Genomic DNA, 27,752 nt, shown 5'->3' on the forward strand with positions numbered 1-27,752 from the left:
AAATGTCTCAATACATTTGTCCTTATAGTCGCCAAAACTTGCATTTAAGCAGATAATGTTATCTTTATTTAGCATATGTCCTTCTGAAGGGGAAAGTAAAAGCTCTCTCATCTCTCTGCCACACAAACTGTTCCCCTTAATGCAAGTTTAACTTACTAACTGCTTTTTGAGAATTAATAATAGTAAATGATAAAAAGTTAAACCAGATTTGTTTTTTTAGAAGACTACTACAACTGTTAATGGCAAAAGTCACTACCGAGATGCCAGAGCATTATAGGGTTAACATTGAAGTGTGTAACACAAACCAAGACACTGGCCATCATAGTGTGTGTTTTACAAAATAAGATTTAATAAGGAAACAAACACCCATAAATAAGAATACTAAGGCATAGAAAGCCAAATACTCATTTAGAACCAAACCCAGAAAGGATGTCTTTGAAATGTGTTTGTTTTATTCAGTTATCATCCTCCAGTTGTTGGTTTAAATCTGACGAAGTAGCAGAACTGGTTTGGATTCAATAATGTTATAAATACAGACCAACACAGACAGACGGTTCTCTTCAGTGCTGTGTCAAATTAATACATTGCTTTAATGGTTTCTTTTTTTACAGTGCGGTGTTATATCTGTTCATGATACCACACTGAAACATATTGCAATACTGCAAAATAATGAGAGAGAGGAAAATGAAGAGACCGTCTGAATGTACTTATACCAAAGGATGAATCTCATGAAAACCAACAAGAAATGTCCAGGTCACATATAAAAAGCTAAAGAAATAAGAAATTATATTTTGCTTAAAAATAAATCCTAACCTTTTTTTAATGACAAGAAATGTTATTCTCTCCTCAAGCTCTCATTACCGTAATAAAAAAATATATATAATTGAAATTCGAATTATGCATTATATTGTTACACTGGAATTATGTTTTTTTTTTTTTTAAGACATTAATTGTAAAAAAAAAAAAAAAAAAAAAAAAAAAAAAAAAGTTTTATGGTACAATGAGATTTTTTTTTTTTAATTCCTCTAAGATTTTGAGAGGAAATGTGCTGAAATGTTTTAGGAATATTAATATTCACTTGCATATATTATTGATATAATTTTACACCCAAATTATCATTACCATAACAATCAAAATGTATATTATATTTAAAATTGTATATAAATGGTGTGTAAATGACAAATGATGTAAAAAAAAAAAAAAAAAGACAAAATATATGATTACTGTATAACAATAATGAGAATGAGTTTTTGGCGCATTAAGGTATTGAGAAGCCAATTAAGCAAATTTCACAAATTCTCATTACCATAATATATAAAAAATATTTAGAATTGTAAGTATGCATTCAACTGAGTTTATGACTTTTTAATAATAAAAAAGAAAGGTATCACGGTAATGAGAATGAGATATATTTTTTTTTGGTGCATTATGGTAATGAGAATCTTGTCCTTTTTTTTGCATTACAATGATGAGAATTGGGAGAAAATGTGTTTGTCAAGAAAATATGGAAGAATGTAAATCTTAATGGCTTTATTTGATTAATGCAAATGAGGATTTTCTTTCTTTCGAATATATGGTGAATTGTGACCCAGACATTTCTTTTTCAGGTTCATGCGAATAGGATGTTTTTTCTATATTCAGAGTGAATGCAGACGAGAACTGAAAATCAGCGGTTATTCTGTGCGAGCACATTGGTTTTCATCCGTTATGGTACTAAGGCAATGAAGAATACGCGACAGAATCAACAGAAACAGCACTGGACTGCCAATAAAAGGAAGAAAAAAATCAGGAACCAGAAACACCGGGTAGTCAGAATCCAAATTCACATTGTGCAAAGTTGGCCTGATTGCTTTGTGAAGCCAATACGAGTCTGTTCTCAGCACGACCGAACTCACACACTGCATCAGTATACAGCCTGAAGATCAGATCCAGTCCTGTCCGGTTCTAGATGGGCTGGTGCGAGGTGGAGGAGCCTCAGATGTGGGGCAATGGATGTGTCAGTATGAAGGTCAAAGGTCCCGTTGTTTCAGGATATAGAGGAGAACTCCTTCAGCAGGACGTCCTGACTCATGGTACTCAGAGACACGTTCTTCCTCACGTTCAGACTGATGGAGCGAACCTGCAAACACAAAACAAGGAAACAAACTGGTTTCCTGATAGCCACCATCATGAACGCATGTGAAGACAAGAAATATGGTCATATAAATTTCACGCAAGAACTAACATGTATCGATTATTAACTAAATATATAAAAAAAATTACGCTAATGTCTCACTTCTCTCGTAAATTCAGTGTTTTTCTTATTAGTTTTTCCAGATTTAGTTTCAATAGTTTTAAAGGATGTCAAATCTAGGGCTGCAACGATTATTTTGATAATCGATTAATCTGTCGATTATTTTTACGATTAATCGATTAATCGGTTTATGTACTTATATTTTAGTTTTTTGCATCCCCCCCCCCCAAGTAAATTATTAATAAAGGGTCTTTATCATTCAGCATAGATTTTTAAGAGATTTTAACCATTTTGCACTGTCATATCCTCATCAAAAATATACCTGGAGTTGTTTTATTGTGTTAGTAATCCTTTGTCGAACTCTTCTGCAATCAGAACACTGACCCATACTCTAGCAAATTTCACAAGGAGATTTAAAATAATGTTTTCACCATGGCAGTCCTTAGAGCTCCTAAAGTAGTTTAACATCCTGAACAAAGCTTATTAAGGAATCTTTAAGAACATATTTTCACGAAGAATAAGGATAAAACAGAATAAGATTGCAGTGCGTTGTATTTTATTATTTACTGGGAAACAGCTTTATAGCTTATGCTGTGAAATTGTAAACAATCCTTCGAATAAAGTGCCAGTGGCATGAAACCTGAATGGAACTCACAATTTAAAGTAAAATCCATCAGAAGGTTGTCCAGAAAAAAATAAAATCTGCTTTGTGAAAAAGAGCAGTGAATACTTGGAAAAAAAGTGCATTTCAAATATCTTTAAACATTTACCTCTCTCATTCAGTCATAATTAGGCTGCACGACCGAATTATGAACTGGTAAACGACAAACTGATCACAGAACATGTTTGTAAAGCTTTAAATGTTAACTGTTAAAAAGCAATGTTATCAGCTTTTACGACTAAACATTTGCAAACAACATTGTACTGGAGAATCTGCACAAATGAAAGTCTTAGGGGCCGTTCACAAATCGCGCCTAAAAACGCGTGGAAAACGCTAGGCGCACCGCTTTCTCCTTCTTTCCAAAGCGCTCGCACAGAAGCGCCCCTGAGGCGTCTGCCTTTGCTAAGCAACCATGACGCGCGCTCTCCTAGAAGATGCGGAAATTTCAGCAAAGGATAAATGGATTTGCAGCTCTAAAAATCGCTTGCAGTAGCTCTGCTACTAAATTTATTTCAAAATGGAAATCCATATACAACTATGATCAGCTGTTCCTTTCATCTTGACTGAGCTTTTAACGTTGTTACGGGAAAGGATGAAGCTGATTATTTAGTTCTTGTCACATGACCCGCAGTGCGCTTGCCGCATTCTGAAAAGTTGAAACGTTTTTAACTCGATGCGGTGCGGACGCGCCTGGAAAAACGGGCGCGTCGCAACCGCGTCGCTTCCATTATGAGCGCGCATACTGCTCGCCTACATTGGAAATAACGAACATGAGCGCGCAAAAGACGCGATATGTGAACGGCCCTTTAAACAGTTCAGTAGTGCAGAGTTTACAGGTTAATCTTCTTTTTTGAAGGCTCAAAGTAAAGTACTCCCACATCCCGCTGAATGCTGCAGAGACGCTGTTTCGGGAAGCACGTGACATAAAATGAGGACAGCTATTGGCTATTCGCTACTTCTCCTGTTGTACTGGCTGAGTAAAACCTCCGGTGGCTCATTACTGCCACACTTTGGTCACCGCAGATTTAAAACATGCACGAAATGAGCCGCTTACGGCAAATAAGTTATTTAGCAACGAATCGATGACTAAATTAGTTGACAACTATTTTAATAATCGATTTTAATCGATTCGTTGTTTCAGCTCTATCGTAATATTAATTAATAATTCATTGAAATTTTAACAATAGATTATACTATTTTTTTTCTCAGAAATTCTGTTGTCGTGGGTTTTATTTTTTTCTGGATTCTGTATTTATGATTTAATACAAACGATTAAAACAATGAATGAATAAACGAACAATTTAATAAATCTTGCTAAATGAAATTTGGACAATTTTGATAAAAAAGTGCAAAAAAAATAAGTTGCTTAATAAAGTTTTTACAAGGCAAAAAGAAAAGAAAATGTGATTAGAATTTGTGCAATATGAAATATTCTTTAAAAAAATAATGTTTTAATAACCTATATTATTATTATTGTTATATTACATTCTACTCTACAATGGTAACATATTTCTGTCATAATTTCTGGTTCATGTTAAACCAAATGTTTATTTTGGCGGGCTGTAGCCGAACAGTTTTATCAGATGTAATGGTGAAGTGCTGCTGAAGTCACTCTCAGAGCAGATCTGGAGATAAAGTACACAACTAACCACCAAACTGTGTGATATTCTTCTTTGTACTGTAAATATAATGTGTACGACTGGATTCTGTGGTTTCTGTGAATGTTCAGGTGTATTCCGCAGCATGCAGCTCACAGTTAAAGTAGCCCAAGGAAGGAAGCTCACCAGCTCTTTGAAAAAGCCGGCCTCTCTGGGCTGCTCAGAGTAGCGCTCAAACTGATCCAGAGCGTCCTGCAGCTTCAGTGTTAGTGTGTCGTAGTTAGACCGCACCACCTCCAGCACCTACAGATCACACAATGACACATATACACAATGATAGACTATTATCGGTTTTAATAATGGTCCGTAGACATGTGGTTAATGTCAAACTGAACCACACTTTAGATAAAAAGCTAGTGGAGAGATCACATGACATGAGTCACTGCAGTTGGCCCAAGCTCTCTGTTGATCAGCTGACCAATCAATATTAGTATTAACTTTACACTCATATATATATACTCATATATCCTATAACGTCTAACATATAATATATGCTTCCAAGTAGTTGGTATACAGGTAAAACAACAACAACAACAACAACAACAAAACTGTATCTAGAGCTGTTTGTCTGTTTATTAACGCTTTTTATCATTTGTATAGAGTCGCAAAAAGTTGACTTTTAAAATCATTACAATTTATTTACTTAAAAAATGTTACAGAGAATGTATTTTGTCCCTAAAAAAAGAAAAAAATCTAAAAACACTGGATTTTTTAAAATAAACTAAACTAAAATAAATGTAATGGTATTTTACTACATTTTAAATATTTAATTAAAATGATATGCAATAATATGTTTGAAATAATATTTAAATAATAACATTTACCTTGGAAAAATAGAAATAATTTGGTAGAATTTTCCATAAATTATTTACAATTTTAATTAAAACTAATGGTATTTTACTGCACTTCAATAAATATGTTATCAAAATATAATTATATTTTTGAAATAAAAATGTTTAAATAATACTTTACGTCATTTTACCTTGAATACATATTTTTTATACTTTCTTGTGAAGTGTAGATTATTTTTTTCTATTAAATAAAGTTAATGATTTTCAATTAAGTACTTTTCACTAAAATAAAATAAAATAAATGTAACGGTATTTTTCTATATTACAACTTTAATAAATATTTTATTCGAATGTTATTTTATTTTTGACAATATAATTAAAATAATATATTAAATAATATTTACTCTCATTTTACATTGGACAAATATTTTGGTGATGATATGATTATTATTATTTTATTATTATTTTAAGAAAATTTTACATTTCTTTTAATTAAATGGGTAAGGGTACTTATATATATATTAGTAGAAGGTAATGATGTTTTTAAAATTATAATAATTGTATAATAACAATACAATTTAATTTTACCTTTTGCTAGATGTTTTCAAAGTCAGATTCTGAAAGAGTTCAGGGGAGGATGAGACGCTCCTAGACCCCTCACAAACTCCAATGGGCTTTCTTTGTTAGTACGTAACAATGCACTAATGTTTGTTTTTACAATATGAGAGACATGGAAAGATATCATTTCAAAACAGCGTTCCCAAAACTACAAGCTGTTTGGGGTCACCCTGTGAGCAGTAATTGTAAATCGGATGGGTCTGGGGTTTGGGACGGGCTGATGGACCACAAACCCCCACACTTAAACTAAACTACACTAAGAGAGGCTGGACAGAGGGCTGTTAGAGGCCATGCCGGAGCATTACCAGAACAAAGAGACGAGAGACAGCTGGTGTAACCATCTGTAAAACTGAGCTCACTTCCAGCACATCATTACCTACAGACCAGAGACTGATTCATCAACACCTGTGACCACAAACACCTGCGTCAACACACTGCTCATCCACACACACATACATTCAGCTTCCAAACCAATTCAAGCTCTGAACGCTCATGTTAATATCATTCCTGGATTACAAAGTGAATAAGATCTCATTGAAGTCTGACTGTGCATCTGATGTCAATGTATTGAGTTACCTGATCTTCTGAGAGCTGTGAGATGTGGTTCACAGCAGCGTACGACTCAATCTTAGGGTTGAAGTGGTTAATAATTGCTCTGAAATGACAGAGAGAGGCTAAATGAGATCCATTTCAAATGCTTCAGCACGTGACCTGCATTGAAAAAACAGCCTATCTATCTATCTATCGATCTATCTATCTATCTATCTATCTATCTATCTATCTATCTATCTATCTAAACAAAATACAGAATCAAAGGAAATAACAAATCAAAACCAAAATTAACAAACAAAAACAAATTAAATCAAAGAAAAAAAGCAGAGAAAAAAAATTTAATAAACAAAAAAATAAACAATAAATAAAAAACAAGGACAAAAAAAAAACAGAAGAAAAACATAAAATTGCAATAATAATAATAATAATAATAATAAAACATAACAAAATAAACAAAAATAAACCAATTAAAAAAACAAAAAAACAAAAAAAAAACAAAGAAATCCCCCACAATTTTTACCAAAGCTATCCAATGTTAAAGACTTCAACTAGAGCAGCACAAACTATGATTTTGATTACTCCTTACAAATGCGAATGATCTATATATATATATATATATATATAATATAATTGTTTCATATTTATAGAAATATTGTATGCCTTTTATAGATACAACTTGAAGTATTTTAAAATAAGGTATTTTTTAAACCGATCATTTAACAGAAAGCAGTAAATCAGCTCAATGTTGATTGTGAACGCGCTCTGACCTGACGTTGACGAGAGCGTGAGTGACTTTACTAGCAGGCTCCTTCCACGGGCCAGCGTTGGTGGACACTCGCAGCACTGCGGCGTCAGGGAGATCAGGGGAGTGCTTTAGTCATGATGGAGGGAAATAACACATGCACACAGCAGGACGGGGCTCTGGAGACTTACCCATGCAGTAGAGGTTATCAAACACCTGATGCATGCGTATGATCTCGTAGTAGAGCTCGTCGTAACTACTGGGGGTGGGCAGAAACGTGTCTCCATATGTGATGAACATGTTAAAGAGGTTCACCACCTAAAGCAGACAAACACATGTCCAGGAAGGTGAGAAATGACCAATCTGTAGTTAAAAACTTGACCAACTGCCGCTCGCAGCGAGTGTGATTTACCTGAAGAGCCAGCTGGAAGATATTGTGCTTGGACAGAAGGATGGTCTCATTAGACAGCAGGAACTTCAGAAGGTTAATGAGAGCTGGAAAACACAATCAGTACAGCCATCTGATGCTATCTGACTTTTACACACAAAAATAATCACTGCTTTGACCTGTGACTCCACACAACATCATAAGATCCATTATCAGGGACTGTGGAGAGATACAGGCTAACAGAGCTGAGTTTTTATGGTTATAAACAAAAAACAATTAAAAAAAAAAAACAGGTACAAAATAAAATAAACAAATCAAGTACACAAAGTAACAATTTAAATCAATGGGGGTTTTTTTCGTTTGATTTGTTGTTGTACTTTCCATTTATATAAGAAAGCTGTATTTACCTAACTACATAGAAAGAACAAAAACAAAAAAAAACAACAAAACAAAAGAACAAAAAAACCTAAAGCATAAGAAACAGAAAAAGACAAAAAAACTAAAACAAAAGCAAAGGAAAAAAAAGAACAAAAACAAACTTTAAACTAAACAAAAAATAAATAAAATCAAGAACCAAAAAAAAAAAAAAAACAGGAGAAAAAAACAAAAGCAAAATATAAAAAATTAATTAAAAAAGAACATTTCCCTCATTTATCAGACGCTTTTAATCAAAGCAACTTAAAAAAAAGAGGACAATAGAAGCAATAAAACCTACAAGAGCAACAACTATAAATGTAAAACTACATTATATATTTACTATATGTAAAACTAAAGCAAAATAAAATGGAAAACAAAAATCAAAGATTAAAAAACCATAATGAGACCGAGCGCATGTGTTCTGCTCAGACACACACAGGGTGAAGATGGTACCTGACCAGAGCTCTCTCCACGTGTAGTGCATCCTAACTCTGCACTTCTTCTGGTAGCAGATCAGTTTGTGAATTATCTGAATGCAGCGCCTAAAATAACAATCACATTTCTAATTCTCACCATATCCACATTTATCTAAGCGTCGCAGTATTTAAAACGTCTTATTAGAAGTAAACTCACACATAGAGATCCATAGGAAACTCCTTCATCATATGAGTAATGATAAACTCAACCATCAGATCTGCAAAGACAAAGAATACTCACATAAACGCTCACAAAATGATAAAGCCATTCACATGATGAATCCCTCATTCTGAGCCAAAACTCACCCAGAACTGCACAAACTAAAGGCCGAGAGGGGATGTTCTTATCCACCGCTTTCTTTCGATGTCTCATGGGCTGAAACACAAGAGAAGTGACAACACAGTGCATGGACTTTGAGACTGGCTAAGGCTGATTCCAGTCAGAAGAACACAAATGATCCTGCTTTGACGTGGAGAGAGCGAGGCTAGATAACTGGATTTACTGCAGCAGCAGCAGCAGGGAAGGTCTGGGACAATCCCATTTCGCAATTGATCGGCTGTATAATGCAACCAGGCAGTTTGCTGCTTTGTATGCCAGGAACATCGTCTTCCTTTGGATTCTGCCATTTACAGACAAAAGCAGAGACTCTTACCATTCTGTGCAAGTTGACCCTGAAGTTCATGTTATCATCGTGGAGAAAGGCGTCGGCGTACTGGTCCTGTTAAACGGACAGTGAGAGGATAAACGGTCAAACAGTGAACAAACTCACAGAAAATAAAACAATTTCCCACAATGCATTACCTCGGCTATACAGGTCAGAATGATGAGGCACAGCCTAGCACTGTTGAGTCTGTGTTCATCTGAAAACACACAGAGGAAGTCTATTGTACGATGTGCACAAAAGACTGGCTAAAAACTAAAATAAATAAATGGCTCCGTTCCAAATTCTAGTGAGCTCCCTACTTAGGCAGCTTTTTAAGACACTAAGCGCTTTGGCACAAAAGCTTTTCCAAAATATAGATACGGTTACGCTGTCTTCTATTAAACACCTTTTGTCAAAATTAAAGTTCATGTGTCGTTTGTAAAGACCACAATCCCATAATGCATTGCAACAAATGCAAAAATCCAAAATGGTGGACGAAGCAGGAAAAATTGACTGTTTTAGCTAAAATGTGTCCTTTATGCTTTTATGCTTATATTATTTTGTTAGCATTGAGTTTGAGATTGGATGCTGTCTAGTTAGGCCGTAGACAGCAAGGAAGCTCACTAGGTTTTGGGCAGCACAGACTAGAGAAACCGTGATATCTTGCCTTTGGTGTCCTGCATTACGATGGAGGAATATTTGAGGAACGTTATAAAAAGATTACTCGTCTGCAAGTTTGGGTCCAGAGGAAGCTCGGGATTATTCATCACTGCAAGGAAAGAATGAAAGAAGAGTGAATCATTTCTGAGAATCATTCACACTAAAAGTATATATTTAATATTGAGGAAGTCCACACTTAAGAGATATATGTTTTTTTAAGTACTACAATCTTGCATACTGTTTAGGATTGATAGCACAAGGCAAAATATCCATTCATAGAAAGAATGATGACTATAATGATTTTTTTCTCTTTTGTCGTCTGCTGCTGTACAGTCTTAGATATTAATATGATTATTAGAATTTTTGTTAAATTATGATTATTAAAATGTGGTTGTTTTTGTGAAATTTTAACGATTATTAAAATGTTATAGTTATTGTTCATTTAGAAAAAATATAAAAAATTATACTTTTTTTAAATTAGGACCATTATTAGAACATTATAGTTTTTGTTACATTTTAATTGTTATTAAAACTTTTCAGTTATTGTTTAATTACAATGATAATTCAAAAATTATAGGTTTTTTTTTTTAATGATTATTAAATTATTACGTTTTTGTTAAATTAGTAAGATTATTAAAACATAGTTTTTGTTAAATTATGATTATTAAAATGTTATTGTTTTTGTTAATTTAGAACAAATGCAAAAAGTTATAGTAACTTTTAAATCAGAACGATTATTAAAACGTTACAGTTGTTGTTAAATCAGAACGATTATTAAAACGTTACAGTTGTTGTTAAATCAGAACGATTATTAAAACGTTACAGTTGTTGTTCAATCAGAACGATTATTAAAACGTTACAGTTGTTGTTCAATCAGAACGATTATTAAAACGTTACAGTTGTTGTTCAATCAGAACGATTATTAAAACGATACAGTTGTCGTTAAATCAGAACGATTATTAAAACGTTACAGTTGTCGTTCAATCAGAACGATTATTAAAACGTTACAGTTGTCTTTCAATCAGAACGATTATTAAAACGATACAGTTGTCGTTCAATTAAAACGATTATTAAAACGATACAGTTGTTGTTAAATTAGAACGATTATTAAAATGTTACAGTTGTTGTTCAATTAGAACGATTATTAAAACGTTACAGTTGTTGTTCAATCAGAACGATAATTAAAACGTTACAGTTGTTGTTCAATCAGAATGATTATTAAAACGTTACAGTTGTTGTTCAATCAGAACGATTATTAAAACGATACAGTTGTTCAATTAAAACGATTATTAAAACGATACAGTTGTTGTTAAATCAGAACGATTATTAAAACGTTACAGTTGTTGTTCAATCAGAACTATTATTAAAACGATACAGTTGTTGTTCAATCAGAACGATTATTAAAACGTTACAGTTGTTGTTCAATCAGAACGATTATTAAAACGATACAGTTGTTCTTCAATTAAAACGATTATTAAAACGTCACAGTTGTTGTTCAATTAAAATGATTATTAAAACGATACAGTTGTTGTTCAATCAGAATGATTATTAAAAAGTTACAGTTGTTGTTCAATCAGAATGATTATTAAAAAGATACAGTTGTTGTTCAATCAGAACGATTATTAAAACGTTACAGTTATTGTTCAATCAGAACGATTATTAAAACGTTACAGTTATTGTTCAATCAGAACGATTATTAAAACGTTACAGTTGTTGTTCAATCAGAACGATTATTAAAACGATACAGTTGTTGTTAAATCAGAACGATTATTAAAATGTTACAGTTGTTGTTCAATCAGAACGATTATTAAAACGTTACAGTTGTTGTTAAATCAGAACGATTATTAAAACGTTACAGTTGTTGTTCAATCAGAACGATTATTAAAACGATGCAGTTGTTGTTCAATCAGAACGATTATTAAAACGATACAGTTGTTGTTCAATCAGAACGATTATTAAAACGTTACAGTTGTTGTTCAATCAGAACGATTATTAAAACGTTACAGTAGTTGTTCAATCAGAACGATTATTAAAACGTTACAGTTGTTGTTCAATCAGAACGATTATTAAAACGTTACAGTTGTTGTTCAATCAGAACGATTATTAAAACGTTACAGTTGTTGTTCAATCAGAACGATTATTAAAACGATGCAGTTGTTGTTCAATCAGAACGATTATTAAAACGATACAGTTGTTGTTCAATCAGAACGATTATTAAAACGTTACAGTTGTCTTTCAATCAGAACGATTATTAAAACGATACAGTTGTTGTTCAATTAAAACGATTATTAAAACGATACAGTTGTTGTTAAATCAGAACGATTATTAAAACGTTACAGTTGTTGTTCAATTAGAACGATTATTAAAACGTTACAGTTGTTGTTCAATCAGAACGATTATTAAAACGTTACAGTTGTTGTTCAATCAGAACGATTATTAAAACGTTACAGTTGTTGTTCAATCAGAACGATTATAAAAACGATACAGTTGATGTTCAATTAAAACGATTATTAAAACGATACAGTTGTTGTTCAATCAGAACGATTATTAAAACGATACAGCTGTTGTTCAATTAAAACGATTATTAAAACGATACAGTTGTTGTTAAATCAGAACGATTATTAAAATGTTACAGTTGTTGTTCAATTAGAACGATTATTAAAACGTTACAGTTGTTGTTCAATCAGAACGATTATTAAAACGTTACAGTTGTTGTTCAATCAGAACGATTATTAAAACGTTACAGTTGTTGTTCAATCAGAACGATTATTAAAACGATACAGTTGTTGTTCAATTAAAACGATTATTAAAACGATACAATTGTTGTTCAATCAGAACGATTATTAAAACGTTACAGTTGTTGTTAAATCAGAACGGTTATTAAAACGTTACAGTTGTTGTTAAATCAGAACGATTATTAAAAAGTTACAGTTGTTGTTAAATCAGAACGATAATTAAAACGTTACAGTTGTTGTTAAATCAGAACGATTATTAAAACGTTACAGTTGTTGTTAAATCAGAACGATTATTAAAACGTTACAGTTGTTGTTCAATCAGAACGATTATTAAAACGTTACAGTTGTTGTTAAATCAGAACGATTATTAAAACGTTACAGTTGTTGTTAAATCAGAACGATTATTAAAACGTTACAGTTGTTGTTAAATTAGAAACGATTATTAAAACGTTACAGTTGTTGTTCAATCAGAACGATTATTAAAACGTTACAGTTGTTGTTCAATCAGAACGATTATTAAAACGTTACAGTTGTTGTTAAATCAGAACGATTAATAAAACGTTACAGTTGTTGTTCAATCAGAACGATTATTAAAACGTTACAGTTGTTGTTCAATCAGAACGATTATTAAAACGATACAGTTGTTGTTCAATCAGAACGATTATTAAAACGTTACAGTTGTTGTTCAATCAGAACGATTATTAAAACGTTACAGTAGTTGTTCAATCAGAACGATTATTAAAACGTTACAGTTGTTGTTCAATCAGAACGATTATTAAAACGTTACAGTTGTTGTTCAATCAGAACGATTATTAAAACGTTACAGTTGTTGTTCAATCAGAACGATTATTAAAACGTTACAGTTGTCTTTCAATCAGAACGATTATTAAAACGATACAGTTGTTGTTAAATCAGAACGATAATTAAAACGTTACAGTTGTTGTTAAATCAGAACGATTATTAAAACGTTACAGTTGTTGTTAAATCAGAACGATTATTAAAACGTTACAGTTGTTGTTAAATCAGAACGATTATTAAAACGTTACAGTTGTTGTTAAATTAGAAACGATTATTAAAACGTTACAGTTGTTGTTCAATCAGAACGATTATTAAAACGTTACAGTTGTTGTTAAATCAGAACGATTATTAAAACGTTACAGTTGTTGTTCAATCAGAACGATTATTAAAACGTTACAGTTGTTGTTCAATCAGAACGATTATTAAAACGATACAGTTGTTGTTCAATCAGAACGATTATTAAAACGTTACAGTTGTTGTTCAATCAGAACGATTATTAAAACGTTACAGTAGTTGTTCAATCAGAACGATTATTAAAACGTTACAGTTGTTGTTCAATCAGAACGATTATTAAAACGTTACAGTTGTTGTTCAATCAGAACGATTATTAAAACGTTACAGTTGTTGTTCAATCAGAACGATTATTAAAACGTTACAGTTGTCTTTCAATCAGAACGATTATTAAAACGATAAAGTTGTTGTTCAATTAAAACGATTATTAAAACGATACAGTTGTTGTTAAATCAGAATGATTATTAAAATGTTACAGTTGTTGTTCAATTAGAACGATTATTAAAACGTTACAGTTGTTGTTCAATCAGAACGATTATTAAAACGTTACAGTTGTTGTTCAATCAGAACGATTATTAAAATGATACAGTTGTTGTTCAATTAAAACGATTATTAAAACGATACAGTTGTTGTTCAATTAAAACGATTATTAAAACGATACAGTTGTTGTTCAATTAAAACGATTATTAAAACGATACAGTTGTTGTTCAATCAGAACGATTATTAAAACGTTACAGTTGTTGTTCAATCAGAACGATTATTAAAACGTTACAGTTGTTGTTCAATCAGAACGATTATTAAAACAATACAGTTGTTGTTCAATTAAAACGATTATTAAAACGATAGTTGTTGTTAAATCAGAACGATTATTAAAATGTTACAGTTGTTGTTCAATCAGAACGATTATTAAAACGTTACAGTTGTTGTTCAATCAGAACGATTATTAAAACGTTACAGTTGTTGTTCAATCAGAACGATTATTAAAACGATACAGTTTTTGTTCAATCAGAACGATTATTAACTTTACAGTTATTGTTCAATCAGAACGATTATTAAAACATTACAGTTGTTTTTCAATCAGAACGATTATTAAAACTTTACAGTTATTGTTCAATCAGAACGATTATTAAAACATTACAGTTGTTTTTCAATCAGAACGATTATTAAAACGTTACAGTTGTTGTTCAATCAGAACGATTATTAAAACGATACAGTTGTTGTTCAATCAGAACGATTATTAAAACGATACAGTTTTTGTTCAATCAGAACGATTATTAAAACTTTACAGTTATTGTTCAATCAGAACGATTATTAAAACATTACAGTTGTTTTTCAATCAGAACGATTATTAAAACTTTACAGTTATTGTTCAATCAGAACGATTATTAAAACATTACAGTTGTTTTTCAATCAGAACGATTATTAAAACGTTACAGTTGTTGTTCAATCAGAACGATTATTAAAACGATACAGTTGTTGTTCAATCAGAACGATTATTAAAACGATACAGTTGTTGTTTAATCAGAACGATTATTAAAACATTACAGTTGTTGTTCAATCAGAACGATTATTAAAACGTTACAGTTGTTTAATCAGAACGATTATTAAAACATTACAGTTGTTGTTCAATCAGAACGATTATTAAAACGTTACAGTTGTTGTTCAATCAGAACGATTATTAAAACGATACAGTTGTTGTTCAATCAGAACGATTATTAAAACGTTACAGTTGTTGTTAAATCAGAAAAATTATTAAAACGTTACAGATGTTGTTAAATCAGATCAATTAAAACGTTACAGTTGTTGTTCAATCAAAACGATTATTAAAACGATACAGTTGTTGTTCAATCAGAACGATTATTAAAACGTTACAGTTATTGTTAAATCAGAACGATTATAAAAACGTTAGAGTTGTTGTTAAATCAGAACGAATATTAAAACGTTAGAGTTGTTGTTAAATCAGAACGATTATTAAAATGATACAGTTATTGTTAAATCAGAACAATTATTAAAATGTTCGAGTTAGTTAAATCAGAACGATTATTAAAACGTTAGAGTTATTGTTAAATCAGAACGATTATTAAAACATTACAGTTGTTGTTAAATCAGAACGATTATTAAAACATTAAAGTTGTTGTTAAATTAGAACGATTATTAAAACATTACAGTTATTTTTAAATCAAGAACGATTATTAAAACATTTTTGTTAAATTATAATGATTATTACAATTTTGTTGTTTTTGTTAAATTTTAAAGATTTTTAAAACGTTACAGTTGTTGTTCAATCAGAACAATTATTAAACCTTTACAGTTGTTGTTAAATCAAAACGATTATTAAAACGTTACAGATGTTGTTAAATCAGAACGATTATTAAAACATTACAGTTGTTAAATTAAGAACGATTATTAAAACAGTTTTGGTTAAATTATAATGATTATTAAAATTTTGTTGTTTTTGTTAAATTTTAACGATTATTAAAATGTTACAGTTGTTGTTCAATCAGAACGATTATTAAAACGTTAGAGTTATTGTTAAATCAGAACGATTATTAAAACGTTAGAGTTATTGTTAAATCAGAACGATTATTATAACGATACAGTTATTGTTAAATCAGAACGATTATTAAAACGTTACAGTTGTTGTTCAATCAGAATGATTATTAAAACATTACAGTTATTGTTAAATCAGAACGATTATTAAAACGTTACAGTTGTTGTTCAATCAGAACGATTATTAAAACAGTTTTTGTTCAATAATAATGATTTTTAAAATTGTATTGTTTTTGTTAAATTTTAACGATTATTAAAACGTTATAATTATTGTTCATTTAGAACAAGTATAAAAAATTATAGTTACTGTTGAATTAGAACAATTATTAGAACATTATAGTTTTGTAACATTTTAATGATTATCAAAATGTTAGTTTAAAAGATAATTATGGTTAAATCAGAACGATTATTAACGATTACAGTTATTGTTAAATTAGGACAACTGTTAGAACATGATAGTTTTTGTTATATTTCAGAATCGGAAAGAGGTTTATTAATGAGTTTATACAAGAAATGTGATCTGGTGACAGAAGCTCACAGTACACAGAGACAACAACACACAGATAATAAGAAATTAAAATACACATGTGTGTGTACAGTTGTGGAATATAGATTATAGAATAGAATTTACAAGGAATGGGATAAGATATATGGAAGTATTAAGTAAACAAAATTGGTATTGCACATCTTTTTACTGAACAGTAGGGGAGAGCATTTAACTGTTCATGAGGTAATTGAATGATTATTATTATTTTACAGTTATTATTACATAAGTATTAAAACATTTATCGCTATTGTTATATTGTCTTTGTTGTTCACAGGCTTTAACTCTAAGGTAAGTATATTGTAAATGTTTTCTAGACCAAGTAATCACTGTCATCCGGATTATAGATGACTGAGCCACATCCACCACGAGAGCTTTAGTCCAACATCAGAGTCGATTTAATATTTCATACAGCTAATGGATATCAAGTTTCCAAAAGGTTGCACATGTTTTAAAGGCAAATGTAAGTGTCAAGTCAAGCTTAAGGAAGCCAGGTGTCGGCTCTACTATAACAGACTGAAAGTACGTACGATTCAGAGGGACAACAGCTGTTTAAAAAGCTCAGAGCGTTTCATTATTCAAACAACCCTAACTTCTGGTGACCGCACTGACCATTTAATAGGAGTTTGTTTTATAGAAACAGACGCTGAATGTGTTCGATTCACATACGGTGCATAAAGATTTCTAATGTAGTGTTCTGCAGAAGAAAGAAGGTCCTGTGTGTTTGCGTGATATCTGAACACAACTCACGGTCCAGAGAGGGCGGTGTGGTGCCCAGCGGGGTCGCAGGAGAGGATGGGACGGGCACTGCCGGGGCTGCTGCCATGTCCATCTCAGGATGGCTCTGTGATTCACAAGTACAGAGGAGGCGATAAACCATAATGACTTAATAAACGACTTAATGTATAGATAGCTTAGGCCTAATGATAAAAGCATTGGAACATGCAAGCGTAATATAAAGTCAATGCACAAAGAAAAATAATAGTGCAGTGCTGACCTGTGCAAGAACCGTGATGAAGTTTCTGTTGAGATGTACGGCCTCATACAGAGCGAGCAGGATGGCTTCATTAGTCCTGAAGGACAGTCAGGTCATCAGACATTCAGAGCATTTGATTTAATAATACAAGAATGGACATTTCAATATTTGACGACTGCTATCATGTACTGGAGACTTATGGGGCTGATCTGACCTTCCAATATGAATACACAACTTCTGTTCAAAAGTTCACTTTTCTGACAGAAATCAGCACTTTTATTCAGTACAGTTACATTGTGAGTGAGCACAAGTGACTGAAATCACTTTAATAATGTTACAAAGGATTTTTGCTTCAGACAAATCCTGTTCTTTTGAACTTTCTATTCATCAAAGAATTGAAATTTAAAACGTTATTTAAAACGTTAATAATATTTGTAAAATATTACTGTTTTTACCGTAATTTCATCTGATAAATGCAGCCTTTGTGAACAGAAGAGACTTCTTTTAAAAACATATTCTTTCCGACACCAAACTTTTAAACGATGGGTGTATTTTTTTATTAAATTTTTGTTTTTAAATGCAATTCATGTGCTTTGTGTTCACAGACTAAAATGAAATATTGTAGTTTTTGCTTACTGTACTGACAGCTTCTCATCTGCATCAGCGATAAACATACTGCCCACCTGCAGACCAAAGCATTATTAATATAAATCTGCAGTCGTTAAGTCATTTTCATTGTATGGAAAAGAGCAGCATGAACATTCTGCGAAATTTCTCTTTTTGTGCTCCACAGAAACAAAAAGTCAAGCAGGTTTGATAATAAATGAATAAATGGGGACAGAATTTTAATTTAGAGTGGAAAAGTTTTATACCATGCTGGTAAGGGTGGAAAAAAAGCCTCCCTGGTTTTCTTGTTCTTTGTCTTTATACTGCCTGTGAAAGCGGATGCAATACATGAAATCTTTCACGTAGATGTTTCTTAACTCAAAACAACAGCGATTGCGCGTCACCTGTTGTACTCCGTAAGTGCGTGGTGGATGACCATCCCCATGCCCTGTGAAAAGATCCACTCTATTAGACCTCCACGTGACTCAACAATACCTCGAATGTCACGAATCTGCCCAATCACTCACATCCAGGGTCGGCTCGTCGTCCACGATCGACAGCTTCACAATGTAAGGATTCACAGACTACAATCAACAGAGGAAACAATGAATCTCACAGATGTGGTACTAACACAGCTTCAGAATTAGTAGAGGCATCAATGTGGCCATTTTATATTTATAAATAGTGACATCTGAGTAAATCTGGTGTAAAATACAGTTTTTACAGTGCCTTTACCTCATACTTCCTGTAGTTGACCAGCAGAGCTAATAGTACCACAGCATCATATCCATGCTGCGCTCGACTGGACACGTCAGAAAGAATCTGGACAAAAACAGACGAATGAAATGGGTGACATTAAAATGCACTGGTTAGATCGAAAATGATCACAGTTTTACCTGGAGAATGGCCTCAAATATACTGTTGATCATCACATACTCCAGAATGGTGTTCTGACTAATGTTATCGGTCACCTGAAATCAGAAAAACACATTATAACCATGTCAGAAAATATCAGAAATAAACTTAAATAGCACTTGACAGCAACAAACATCTATGAGCCGAGAATACAAGAGGATTTCAAAGCAGAAAAAAAAGATATGATCACAATAGTGACATGTAAAGATTAATTTAGGGATGGGTGATATATCGCATGAGATTGTCATGTGCATGTCGTCAGTAAAGCCGGTTCCCTGATTAGCGGTAAATCATTTAATTGACAGAAAATGCGCTGACAATGTCCTCACCCTCTGGTCATCCAAGATGTAGATGAGTTTGTGTCTTCATCAGATTTGTACAAATGTAGCATTTTATCACTTTTTCATCAATGGATGTTCTGCAGTGAATGGGTGCCGTCAGAACGAGAGTCCAAACAGCTGATAAAACAAGTAATCCACACCACTCCAGTCCATCAATAAAAAGTCTTGAAAAGTGTAAATATGTGTGTTTGTAAGAAACAAAAACCACCATTAAGATGTTTTTAACTTTACACCATTGCTTACGGCTACAATATGAGTCCCTAATCCACAATAACTCTTCCTCCAGTGATAAAGTCCATCTCCTGTTGGCTCTCACATCAAAATCCACCCACACGGTTGTTTAGAGCTGTTTTGGACCGTTTTAACCTGTAAACTGTGCAGATTTCTCTCCTTTTTCACTGGATGAAGCAATATTATGGACAGAGGACTTGTATTTTAGCCGGAAACGACAATTTAAATTTAAAAACATCTTAATGACGTATTTGTTTCTTACAAACACACATCTTTTCTCTTCTCAAGTCATTAACTGATGGACTGGAGTGGTGTGGGTTACTTGTGAATTATTGTGATGTTTTCATCAGACTCTCGTTCTGACGGCACCCATTCACTACAGAGGATCCATTGATGAGCAAGTGATAAAATGCTACATTTGTACTAATCTGATGAAGACACAAACTCATCTACATCTTGGATGACCTGAGGGTGAGTAAACTGTCAGTGCATTTTCATTTCTGAATGAACGATTACTTCACGTTTCGTTGCCATACATTTTAAATCATTAATATTGTAACGTCTATTTTTGGTGCAATCCCTTGCTCCACTGACTTCCATCCTAAATGGACTGATTTAGCTTTCTTTAACAAACTAAGGGTCAAGCAGAACGATTTGAAATGAAAGTGATCAGATTTGAACACTAAGAGTGTAGAAGAGTATGTGCTGGTCTTACAGTGACCAGACACAGCAGCAGTTTCAGACACAAGCTCTTCAGACTCTCGGATCCGTCTCCACACAGCAGACCATCCAGACTCTCCATCAGCTCCTGTGTGCACCATTACATCACAACTCAGACCTGTGTTCAGTCAAACACCCCGATCGTGTGCTAGCGGGACAACCGACCGACCTTCATGCGGAGCTCAGCCTTGTCGAAGCCCATCAGCATGTTGATGATGTCGAAGCCCGTGGCAGACTTGTTCTTCTGGTGAACTCCTCGAAACAGCGCACAGAGAGTCTGCAGAAACAGACGGGAGGAGCTTGTCATGTCTCCGTCATGTTCATCCACAGCTTCAGCTCAAAACCAGCTGATATATTCTGAAAGCCAACCAGTAACTGAACGAACGGCGTGTCTTCAAACACAAAACTGACCTCACAACTTCAGTTTTGTGCTTCCAATTGAATGTTTCGAAGCACGTCTAAGCCAAACAATTTATTAATTAACATATACATATATTATATACATACATATATAGTCTTCAGTGTCACATGATCTTCAGAAATCATTTTGATATGCTGATTTGCTGCTCAAGAAACATGTTGGAAATGTTAAACCAGTTTTTCTTCAACAGAACAGCATTTATTTGAGACATAATTATTTTGCAACATTATAAATGTCTTTACCGGCCTTTGATAAATGTAATGTGTCCTTGCTAAATAAAGGTAGTCATTTCTTTATAAAAATACAGTTAAAAAAATCTTGAATGGTAGTGCATTTTGTACACTATTATTATATTTTGCAATTTTAGGACAACCAAGTACATTTTACTCCATAAGTATCATTATCATAAACTAAAATAAATACATAAATAAATATTATACAGACGCAATAATTAAAAACCAAGAAGTATAAGCACTTAAACATTCACATAACACACCGTTGTTATTTTTTTTCAAACTGGAGTGAGATTTTGTTTTTATAATAATGAGCATTTAAAGGCAAAAATATATGCAACGGACATAAAAATAAAAGAAATACAGAATGTTTAATGGTTCATTTTCTTTATATTCTGGGGTGAAATATTCCCAGTTATTTGTAGCATGTGTATTATGTTCATTATTAAAGCAGTAAGTGTGAATTCACCTGAAGAGCGTGGACTACTCTGATCTGGTGCTCTTCAGCCAGAGCCTGGACACAGTGCTGGAACAAACTGTTGAGGTTGTCCTTGATTTTCATGACTTCGTCCCCGTCCAGAGACTCCAGCTTCCCCTCCAGATACTCCAGATTGACCTGAGCACAGAAAACATCAACCACACTGCCCAGTATTCACAGACATCACTCCAGAACACCAACCTTCATCAGAAACAGCTCGTCCCAGAAGCGAGGATTGCTCTTGCTGGGGTCTTCCTTCTGATGGGAACGAGCAAGAAATAAAAACAAGTGTTTACAACCTATATCTGCAGCAACATTACATTTAAAAACATTTCCATATGAGAATGTGTTATTATGTCTAGGGCTGCGACAACTGATTGACAATCACTAATGATTAACAGTGAAAATTAATTACATTCATCGATACTTGGCTATAAAAATATTATTAATTACAGTCCAGTCCAGTCACGTCACTTTACAGCAGTAAATAACACTTCCACGAAAACAAAACACTTCTGTGTCTGAAAATCCATTACTGTCATGTGATTATATATATATATATATATTAGAGCTGCAACTAACGATTATTTTTTCTATCGACTAATCAAACGATAATTTTTTCGATTAGTCGACTACTCTAACGATTATTTCTATTACAATAAATAATTAATCTAATGTTCTTTTTTGATTAGCTAATGAATCCTTTGGATAACTTTACAAAAAAAAAATATAAGTACAACTTCTAATATAATATTTAATATAATATTTCAACCTTTATTCATTTTCAACCAATGTGGTTGAAGTTTTTACAGTATACAAAAATAAAAAGAGGCAAAGATGGTACTATAGTAAATATGAGTTTACGATAGCGTTTATAATTAAACCACAGTAGCCACAAATTTACAGTTGTCTGAGACGTCATGAAATGTTCTTTAGCATCACAAACCATTAAATGTAGTCAGGGTTCTGCTATGGTTTAGCATGGTTTCCAGAGATCTGGAGCTGATTCGGGGTAGCTCAGTAGTTTGTGACTGGTGTCTCGCGGCGCGCTGTCTTTTAAGGAGCCGTTCACATATTCACAAGTTAGTCATTTCCAATGTAGGTGCGCGGTATGCGCGCTCATAATGGAAGCGACGCGGTCGTGACACGCACGTGAAAACAGGCGCGTCCGCACCGCATTTAGTTAAAAACATCTCAACTTTTCAGAATGCCGCAAGCGCACCGCGGGTCATGTGACAAGAACTAACCAATCAGCTTCATCCTTTCCGGTAACAACGTTGAAAGCTCAGCCAAGATGAAGGAACAGCTGATCATAGTTGTATATGGATTGCCATTTTGAAATGAATTTAGTAGCAGAGCTACTGCAAGCGATTTTGAGTGCTGCAAATCCATTTATCCTTTGCTGAAATTTCCGCGTCTTCATGGAGCACGTCATGGTTGCTTAGCAACGGCAGACACCCCAGGGGCGCGACTAGCGTTTTACACGCGTTTTTAGGCGCGATATGTGAACGGCCCCTAACGCGTGTTCGAAACCCGCACCGGGTTTCGAACAGACTTACTTTATTTATTTATTTGATCCCTACTTCAGCCGCTACGGGTGATCATACCAATAACTTGTAATCTTTACAATAATATCAGAAACATGCAATGAGCAAGTCTGCGTTTATTAGACACTTAATAATATCACATCAGTTTGTTCCATCACATCTGCTGCAGAGACCTGAACCAGGAAGTTGGTCGCCAGATCACACGGTAACCAGTTAAACCGTAACACCGGAGAGCGCCAGGATGTTTTCCTCTGAGGTGCTCATGCATCGCAGTTGTGCTGCCGTGGTTTCAAAGGGAACAAATGGCCATTTTATTTGGCCTCTGTTTGAAGTATTCCCATACTATTGATAACAGTGGTCTCTGTTTTTGTGATAGAACTCAACTTTCTCCATTCCCAGTATGCCATGACACGAGATGTAAACAGTGTGATGCGTCGACGGTATTTTTGTAGTCGACGTAATCGATGACGTTGACGCGTTGTTGCAGCACTAATATATATATATATCTCATTTGTTTTGTGCACAATTCCGAGATCTAAACTCTGCATTTTGAAAATATTAACTTAAATAGTTTATATCTCAGTGGAATAAAACAGTAAAAGATAAGTGGCATATTTAATCTCACAATTATTACTTTTTCCTTTTTTTGAGTTACAAGTGTATTATATCTTGCAATTTTTTAATACATTTAAAAAATGTAGTATTAATGATTTATTCATTTTCTCAATAATATACAACATAGTCTTTATAGTGTGTGTGTGTGTGTGTGTGTGTGTGTGTGTGTGTGTGTGTGTACAGAACTGTGCAAAAGTCTTAGGCCACTAGAATTTTACCAAAATAAATAAATAAATAACATAAAATAAAAAGTCTGTTATTTCTAGGTGTAAATATATATATATATATATATATATATATATATATATATATATATATATCACAGTGTGTAGATGAGGAAACCCGAACAGTGTCTTACTGTGAATATCTGCTCATACATCAGCAGCACTTTCTCCTTCAGAGGCTTCTTCGAGGAGGATGTCCTCTTCAGTAGACCTGCCTTCTTCTCAGGCTGAGCCATGGTTACTATAACCACTACAGACACACAAACACAGCGATATGACAGTAATGTTCACCGACATCTGCCCTAGAGACAGTTCATCACTGTTACACGCGCGCAGTCAGCTCGTGTTTACATGTGTTCTGACAGCTTAGCTTTAGCATGTAGCTTCCTAACATCATCATCATCATACACCGCGAGCAAACACTCTTTACAGCTAGGACAATATTTTTTACATCAGACTCTATTCGTTTAAATAAATGAATCCGATAACGTGTTCATACCCGCGTAAATGAATCACTGTTTTTGTTGCATTTCTCTTCAAGCTAAACAGATGGATTTCGCTATAGCTTGACTTCCGGTGGGAGCGGAGACCCCGCCCATGTGTTTACGTCACGTCAGCTATCCCTGCTGAATAGACATATATAATAATGTCTCTTATCTATGTATGATATGCTCAAAATAATCAGCAGCAGTGAGAACATCTCTGCATATGCCGTGCTGATATGATAGAGGAATTGTTTTATGTGTCGTTTATCCTGCGAAATGATATAAATCATTTGATAATTGTTCAAAATACAGGTCTGAGGTATGTTGATATATGTGTCATATAATCAGCTATAGATGTGTTTTATATAGAAATAAATCTGAGATTTACTTTAAGATTTATTTTCATTTTTATTCATTACAAATGTTTTATAAAATATTTAAAATCAGCTTTCTTAGTTCTTAGATACATACAAATAAAGAGTCTCACCAATAATCGAGAATTATATGATCTTAAATACTATGATCATTTACATGCATCATAAAATATTAAATTGAATATAAAATAAAAACTGCTTAATTTTTTTTTTTAATTTAATATTTAATTCTTTATTTAATTTATATAAATGACAGCATTTAAGATCATAACATATTTCTTAATACAAATTCATTAATTAAGTTTTTTTTTTTAAATCAAGTTATTTTATAGACTAAATTATATAGTTTTGATAGACATAAATGATAGTACTATGTAGGATCATACAGGTGCTGGTCATATTCAAGTTCAAGTCTGCTTTATTGTCAATTCTTCCATTGTACAGTACATACATACAGAGAATCGAAATTGTGTTACTCTCAGACCCCAGTGCATACAGATAACATTAACATTAAAGCCTTAAAATCTAGATCAAAATATAAAATGTAGATACAACTATACAATAAGGGAATGTAAAAAAAAAAAACATTAAATTAACATAAAATTAAAAATAAAGTTGAATAAAGCAGCACAAGGCAAAAGGCAGATAGAGTGCAGATCAATGAAGTGAACAACAGTGCAGATAAAAGGTTTTTTTAGTGCAAAACAAAAGCTTATTAAATCTGATTAAAGTGACAAAGGGCTCAAGAGCAGTTATTTTATTTAACTGACTGATGAGGTAGTGGAATGACGTCAGTTCCATGCTGAATGAGGTAGTGAGCAGACCAATGCTGCACAAAGTGACTGGTGCATGTCAAGGTATATTAGTGGGGGGGGGGGGGGGGTTCTGGGGGGGAGGTACATAGTTCAGTGGCGCCTGGGGCAGAAGAGGGGAGGGGGGCAAGTTCGGGAGTGAGTTCAGCTTCCTGACAGCCTGGTGGATGAAGCTGTCCTTCAGTCTGCTGGTCCTGGCCTGGAGACTCCGCAGTTTCCTCCCTGATGGCAGCAGGCTGAAGAAGCTGTGTGATGGGTGATTGGGATCACCTGTGATGCAGAGGGCTTTGCGAGTGAGACTGGGTTCCATAAATGTGCTCGAGGGAGGGGAGAGAGACACCAATTATCTTCTCAGCTGCTCTCACTAAGCGTTGCAGAGTCTTTCGGCCGGACGTGTTGCAGGCGCCATACCACACAGTGATGCAGCTCGTCAGGATGCTCTCGATGGTGCCTCTGTAGAAGGTGTACATGATGGGGGCCGGGGCTCTGGCTGTCCTCAGTTTGCGGAGGAAGTAGAGACGCTGTTGTGATTTCTTGACCAGTGCTGCTGTGTTTTCAGTCCAGGAGAGATCCTCTGTGATGTGCACACCCAGGAACTTGGTGCTGCTCACTCGCTCCACAATATAATTAGAATATCATCAAAAAGTTGATTTATTTAACTAATTCCATTCAAAAAGTGAAACTTGCATATTATATTCATTCATTACACACAGACTGATATATTTCAAATGTTTATTTCTTTTAATTTTGATGATTATAACTGATAACTAAGGAAAATCCCAAATTCAGTATCTCAGACAATTAGAATATGACTTAAGACCAATACAAAGAAAGGATTTTTAGAAATCTTGACCAAATCTTGAAAATGAAAAGTATGAGCATGTACAGGACTCAATACTTAGTTGGGGCTCCTTTAGCCTGAATTACTGCAGCAATGCAGCGTGGCAGGGAGTCGATCAGTCTGTGGCACTGCTCAGGTGTTATGAGAGCCCAGGTTGCTCTGATATTGGCCTTCAGCTCTTCTGCATTCTTGGGTCTGGTGTATCACATCTTCCTCTTCACAATACCACATAGATTTTCTATGGGGTTAAGGTCAGGCAAGTTTGCTGGCCAATTAAGAACAGGGAGACCATGGTCCTTAAACCAGGTACTGGAAGCTTTGGCACTGTGTGCAGGCGCCAAGTCCTGTTGGAAAATGAAATCTGCATCTCCATAAAGTTGGTCAGCAGCAGGAAGCATGAAGTGCTCTAAAACTTCCTGGTATACGGCTGCGTTGACCTTGAACCTCAGAAAACACAGTGGACCAACACCAGCAGATGACATGACACCCCAAACCATCACTGACTGTGGAGACTTTACACTGGACCTCAAGCAACATGGATTGTGTGCCTCTCCTCTCTTCCTCCAGACTCTGGGACCCTGATTTCCAAAGGAAATGCAAAATTTACTTTCATCAGAGAACATAACTTAGGACCACTCAGCACAAGTCCAATCCTTTCTGTCTTTAGATGCTTCTGATACTGTCTGTTGTTCAAGAGTGGCCTGACACAAGGAATTGGACAGCTGAAACCCATGTCTTGCATACGTCTGTGTGTAGTGGTTCTTGAAGCACTGACTCCAGCTGCAATCCACTCTTTGTGAATCTCCCCCACATTTTTGAATGGGTTTTGTTTCACAATCCTCTCCAGGGTGTGGTTATCCCTATTGCTTGTACACTTTTTTTCTACCACATCTTTTCCTTCCCTTCGCCTCTCTATTAAAGGTGCTCTAAGTGATGTCACACATTTTTTAGGCCAAAACATTTTTTGTCACATCCAGCAAACATCCCCTCACTATCCGCTAGCTGCTTGTCCCCTGAACACACTGTAAAAAAACGGGGTCTCTCTCTAGACACCACAGGCTCCACAAACAACAAGAAAAACAAACAGGGCTCACCCGCACCACAAAACATAACAAACTGTTCCAGCCAATAACCGACAAGAAAGATTTGGGGGTGGGGTTTTGGGGGGTTAGTGC

The 27,752-nt window shown here is 34.0% G+C and overlaps 1 protein-coding gene across 2 annotated transcripts; it reads right to left on the reverse strand.

Moving 5' to 3' along the window:
- Nucleotides 1-1,513: 1,513 nt before the first annotated feature.
- On the reverse strand, nucleotides 1,514-24,672 carry LOC132131347 (armadillo-like helical domain-containing protein 3). 2 transcript variants are annotated; one of them, XM_059543367.1, is made up of 26 exons: nucleotides 24,565-24,672; nucleotides 24,200-24,315; nucleotides 21,881-21,937; nucleotides 21,671-21,817; nucleotides 20,717-20,824; nucleotides 20,543-20,635; nucleotides 19,237-19,311; nucleotides 19,076-19,162; nucleotides 18,868-18,924; nucleotides 18,745-18,788; nucleotides 18,607-18,667; nucleotides 18,371-18,417; nucleotides 17,756-17,831; nucleotides 17,509-17,602; nucleotides 9,848-9,949; nucleotides 9,339-9,397; nucleotides 9,190-9,255; nucleotides 8,843-8,912; nucleotides 8,694-8,754; nucleotides 8,514-8,602; nucleotides 7,668-7,750; nucleotides 7,447-7,573; nucleotides 7,281-7,356; nucleotides 6,538-6,616; nucleotides 4,679-4,795; nucleotides 1,514-2,119 (listed from the first exon to the last, which is right to left on the reverse strand). In XM_059543367.1, the coding sequence occupies exons 2-26, from the start codon at nucleotides 24,299-24,301 to the stop codon at nucleotides 2,027-2,029; spliced, it is 2,070 nt and encodes a 689-aa protein (XP_059399350.1). In that variant the 5' UTR covers nucleotides 24,302-24,315; nucleotides 24,565-24,672; the 3' UTR covers nucleotides 1,514-2,026. The 2 variants fall into 2 exon arrangements, with proteins under 2 accessions (XP_059399350.1, XP_059399349.1); XM_059543366.1 differs by lacking the exon at nucleotides 24,565-24,672 and having other exon boundaries at nucleotides 24,200-24,547.
- Between the last annotated feature and the right edge of the window lie 3,080 nt (nucleotides 24,673-27,752).

The sequence above is a fragment of the Carassius carassius genome, chromosome 48 (genome assembly GCF_963082965.1).
Source record: "Carassius carassius chromosome 48, fCarCar2.1, whole genome shotgun sequence".
NCBI lineage: Eukaryota > Metazoa > Chordata > Actinopteri > Cypriniformes > Cyprinidae > Carassius > Carassius carassius.

Excerpts from the sequence above, each read along its gene's own strand:
- LOC132131347 (XM_059543367.1), bottom strand. The coding sequence starts at position 24,301 with ATGGCTCAGCCTGAGAAGAAGGCAGGTCTACTGAAGAGGACATCCTCC. Across the intron at positions 18,418-18,606 it reads TTTCCACCCTTACCAGCATG|GTGGGCAGTATGTTTATCGC; the intron begins GTATAAAACTTT and ends TTTGGTCTGCAG. Across the intron at positions 7,751-8,513 it reads GTGGAGAGAGCTCTGGTCAG|CTCTCATTAACCTTCTGAAG; the intron begins GTACCATCTTCA and ends TGTGTTTTCCAG.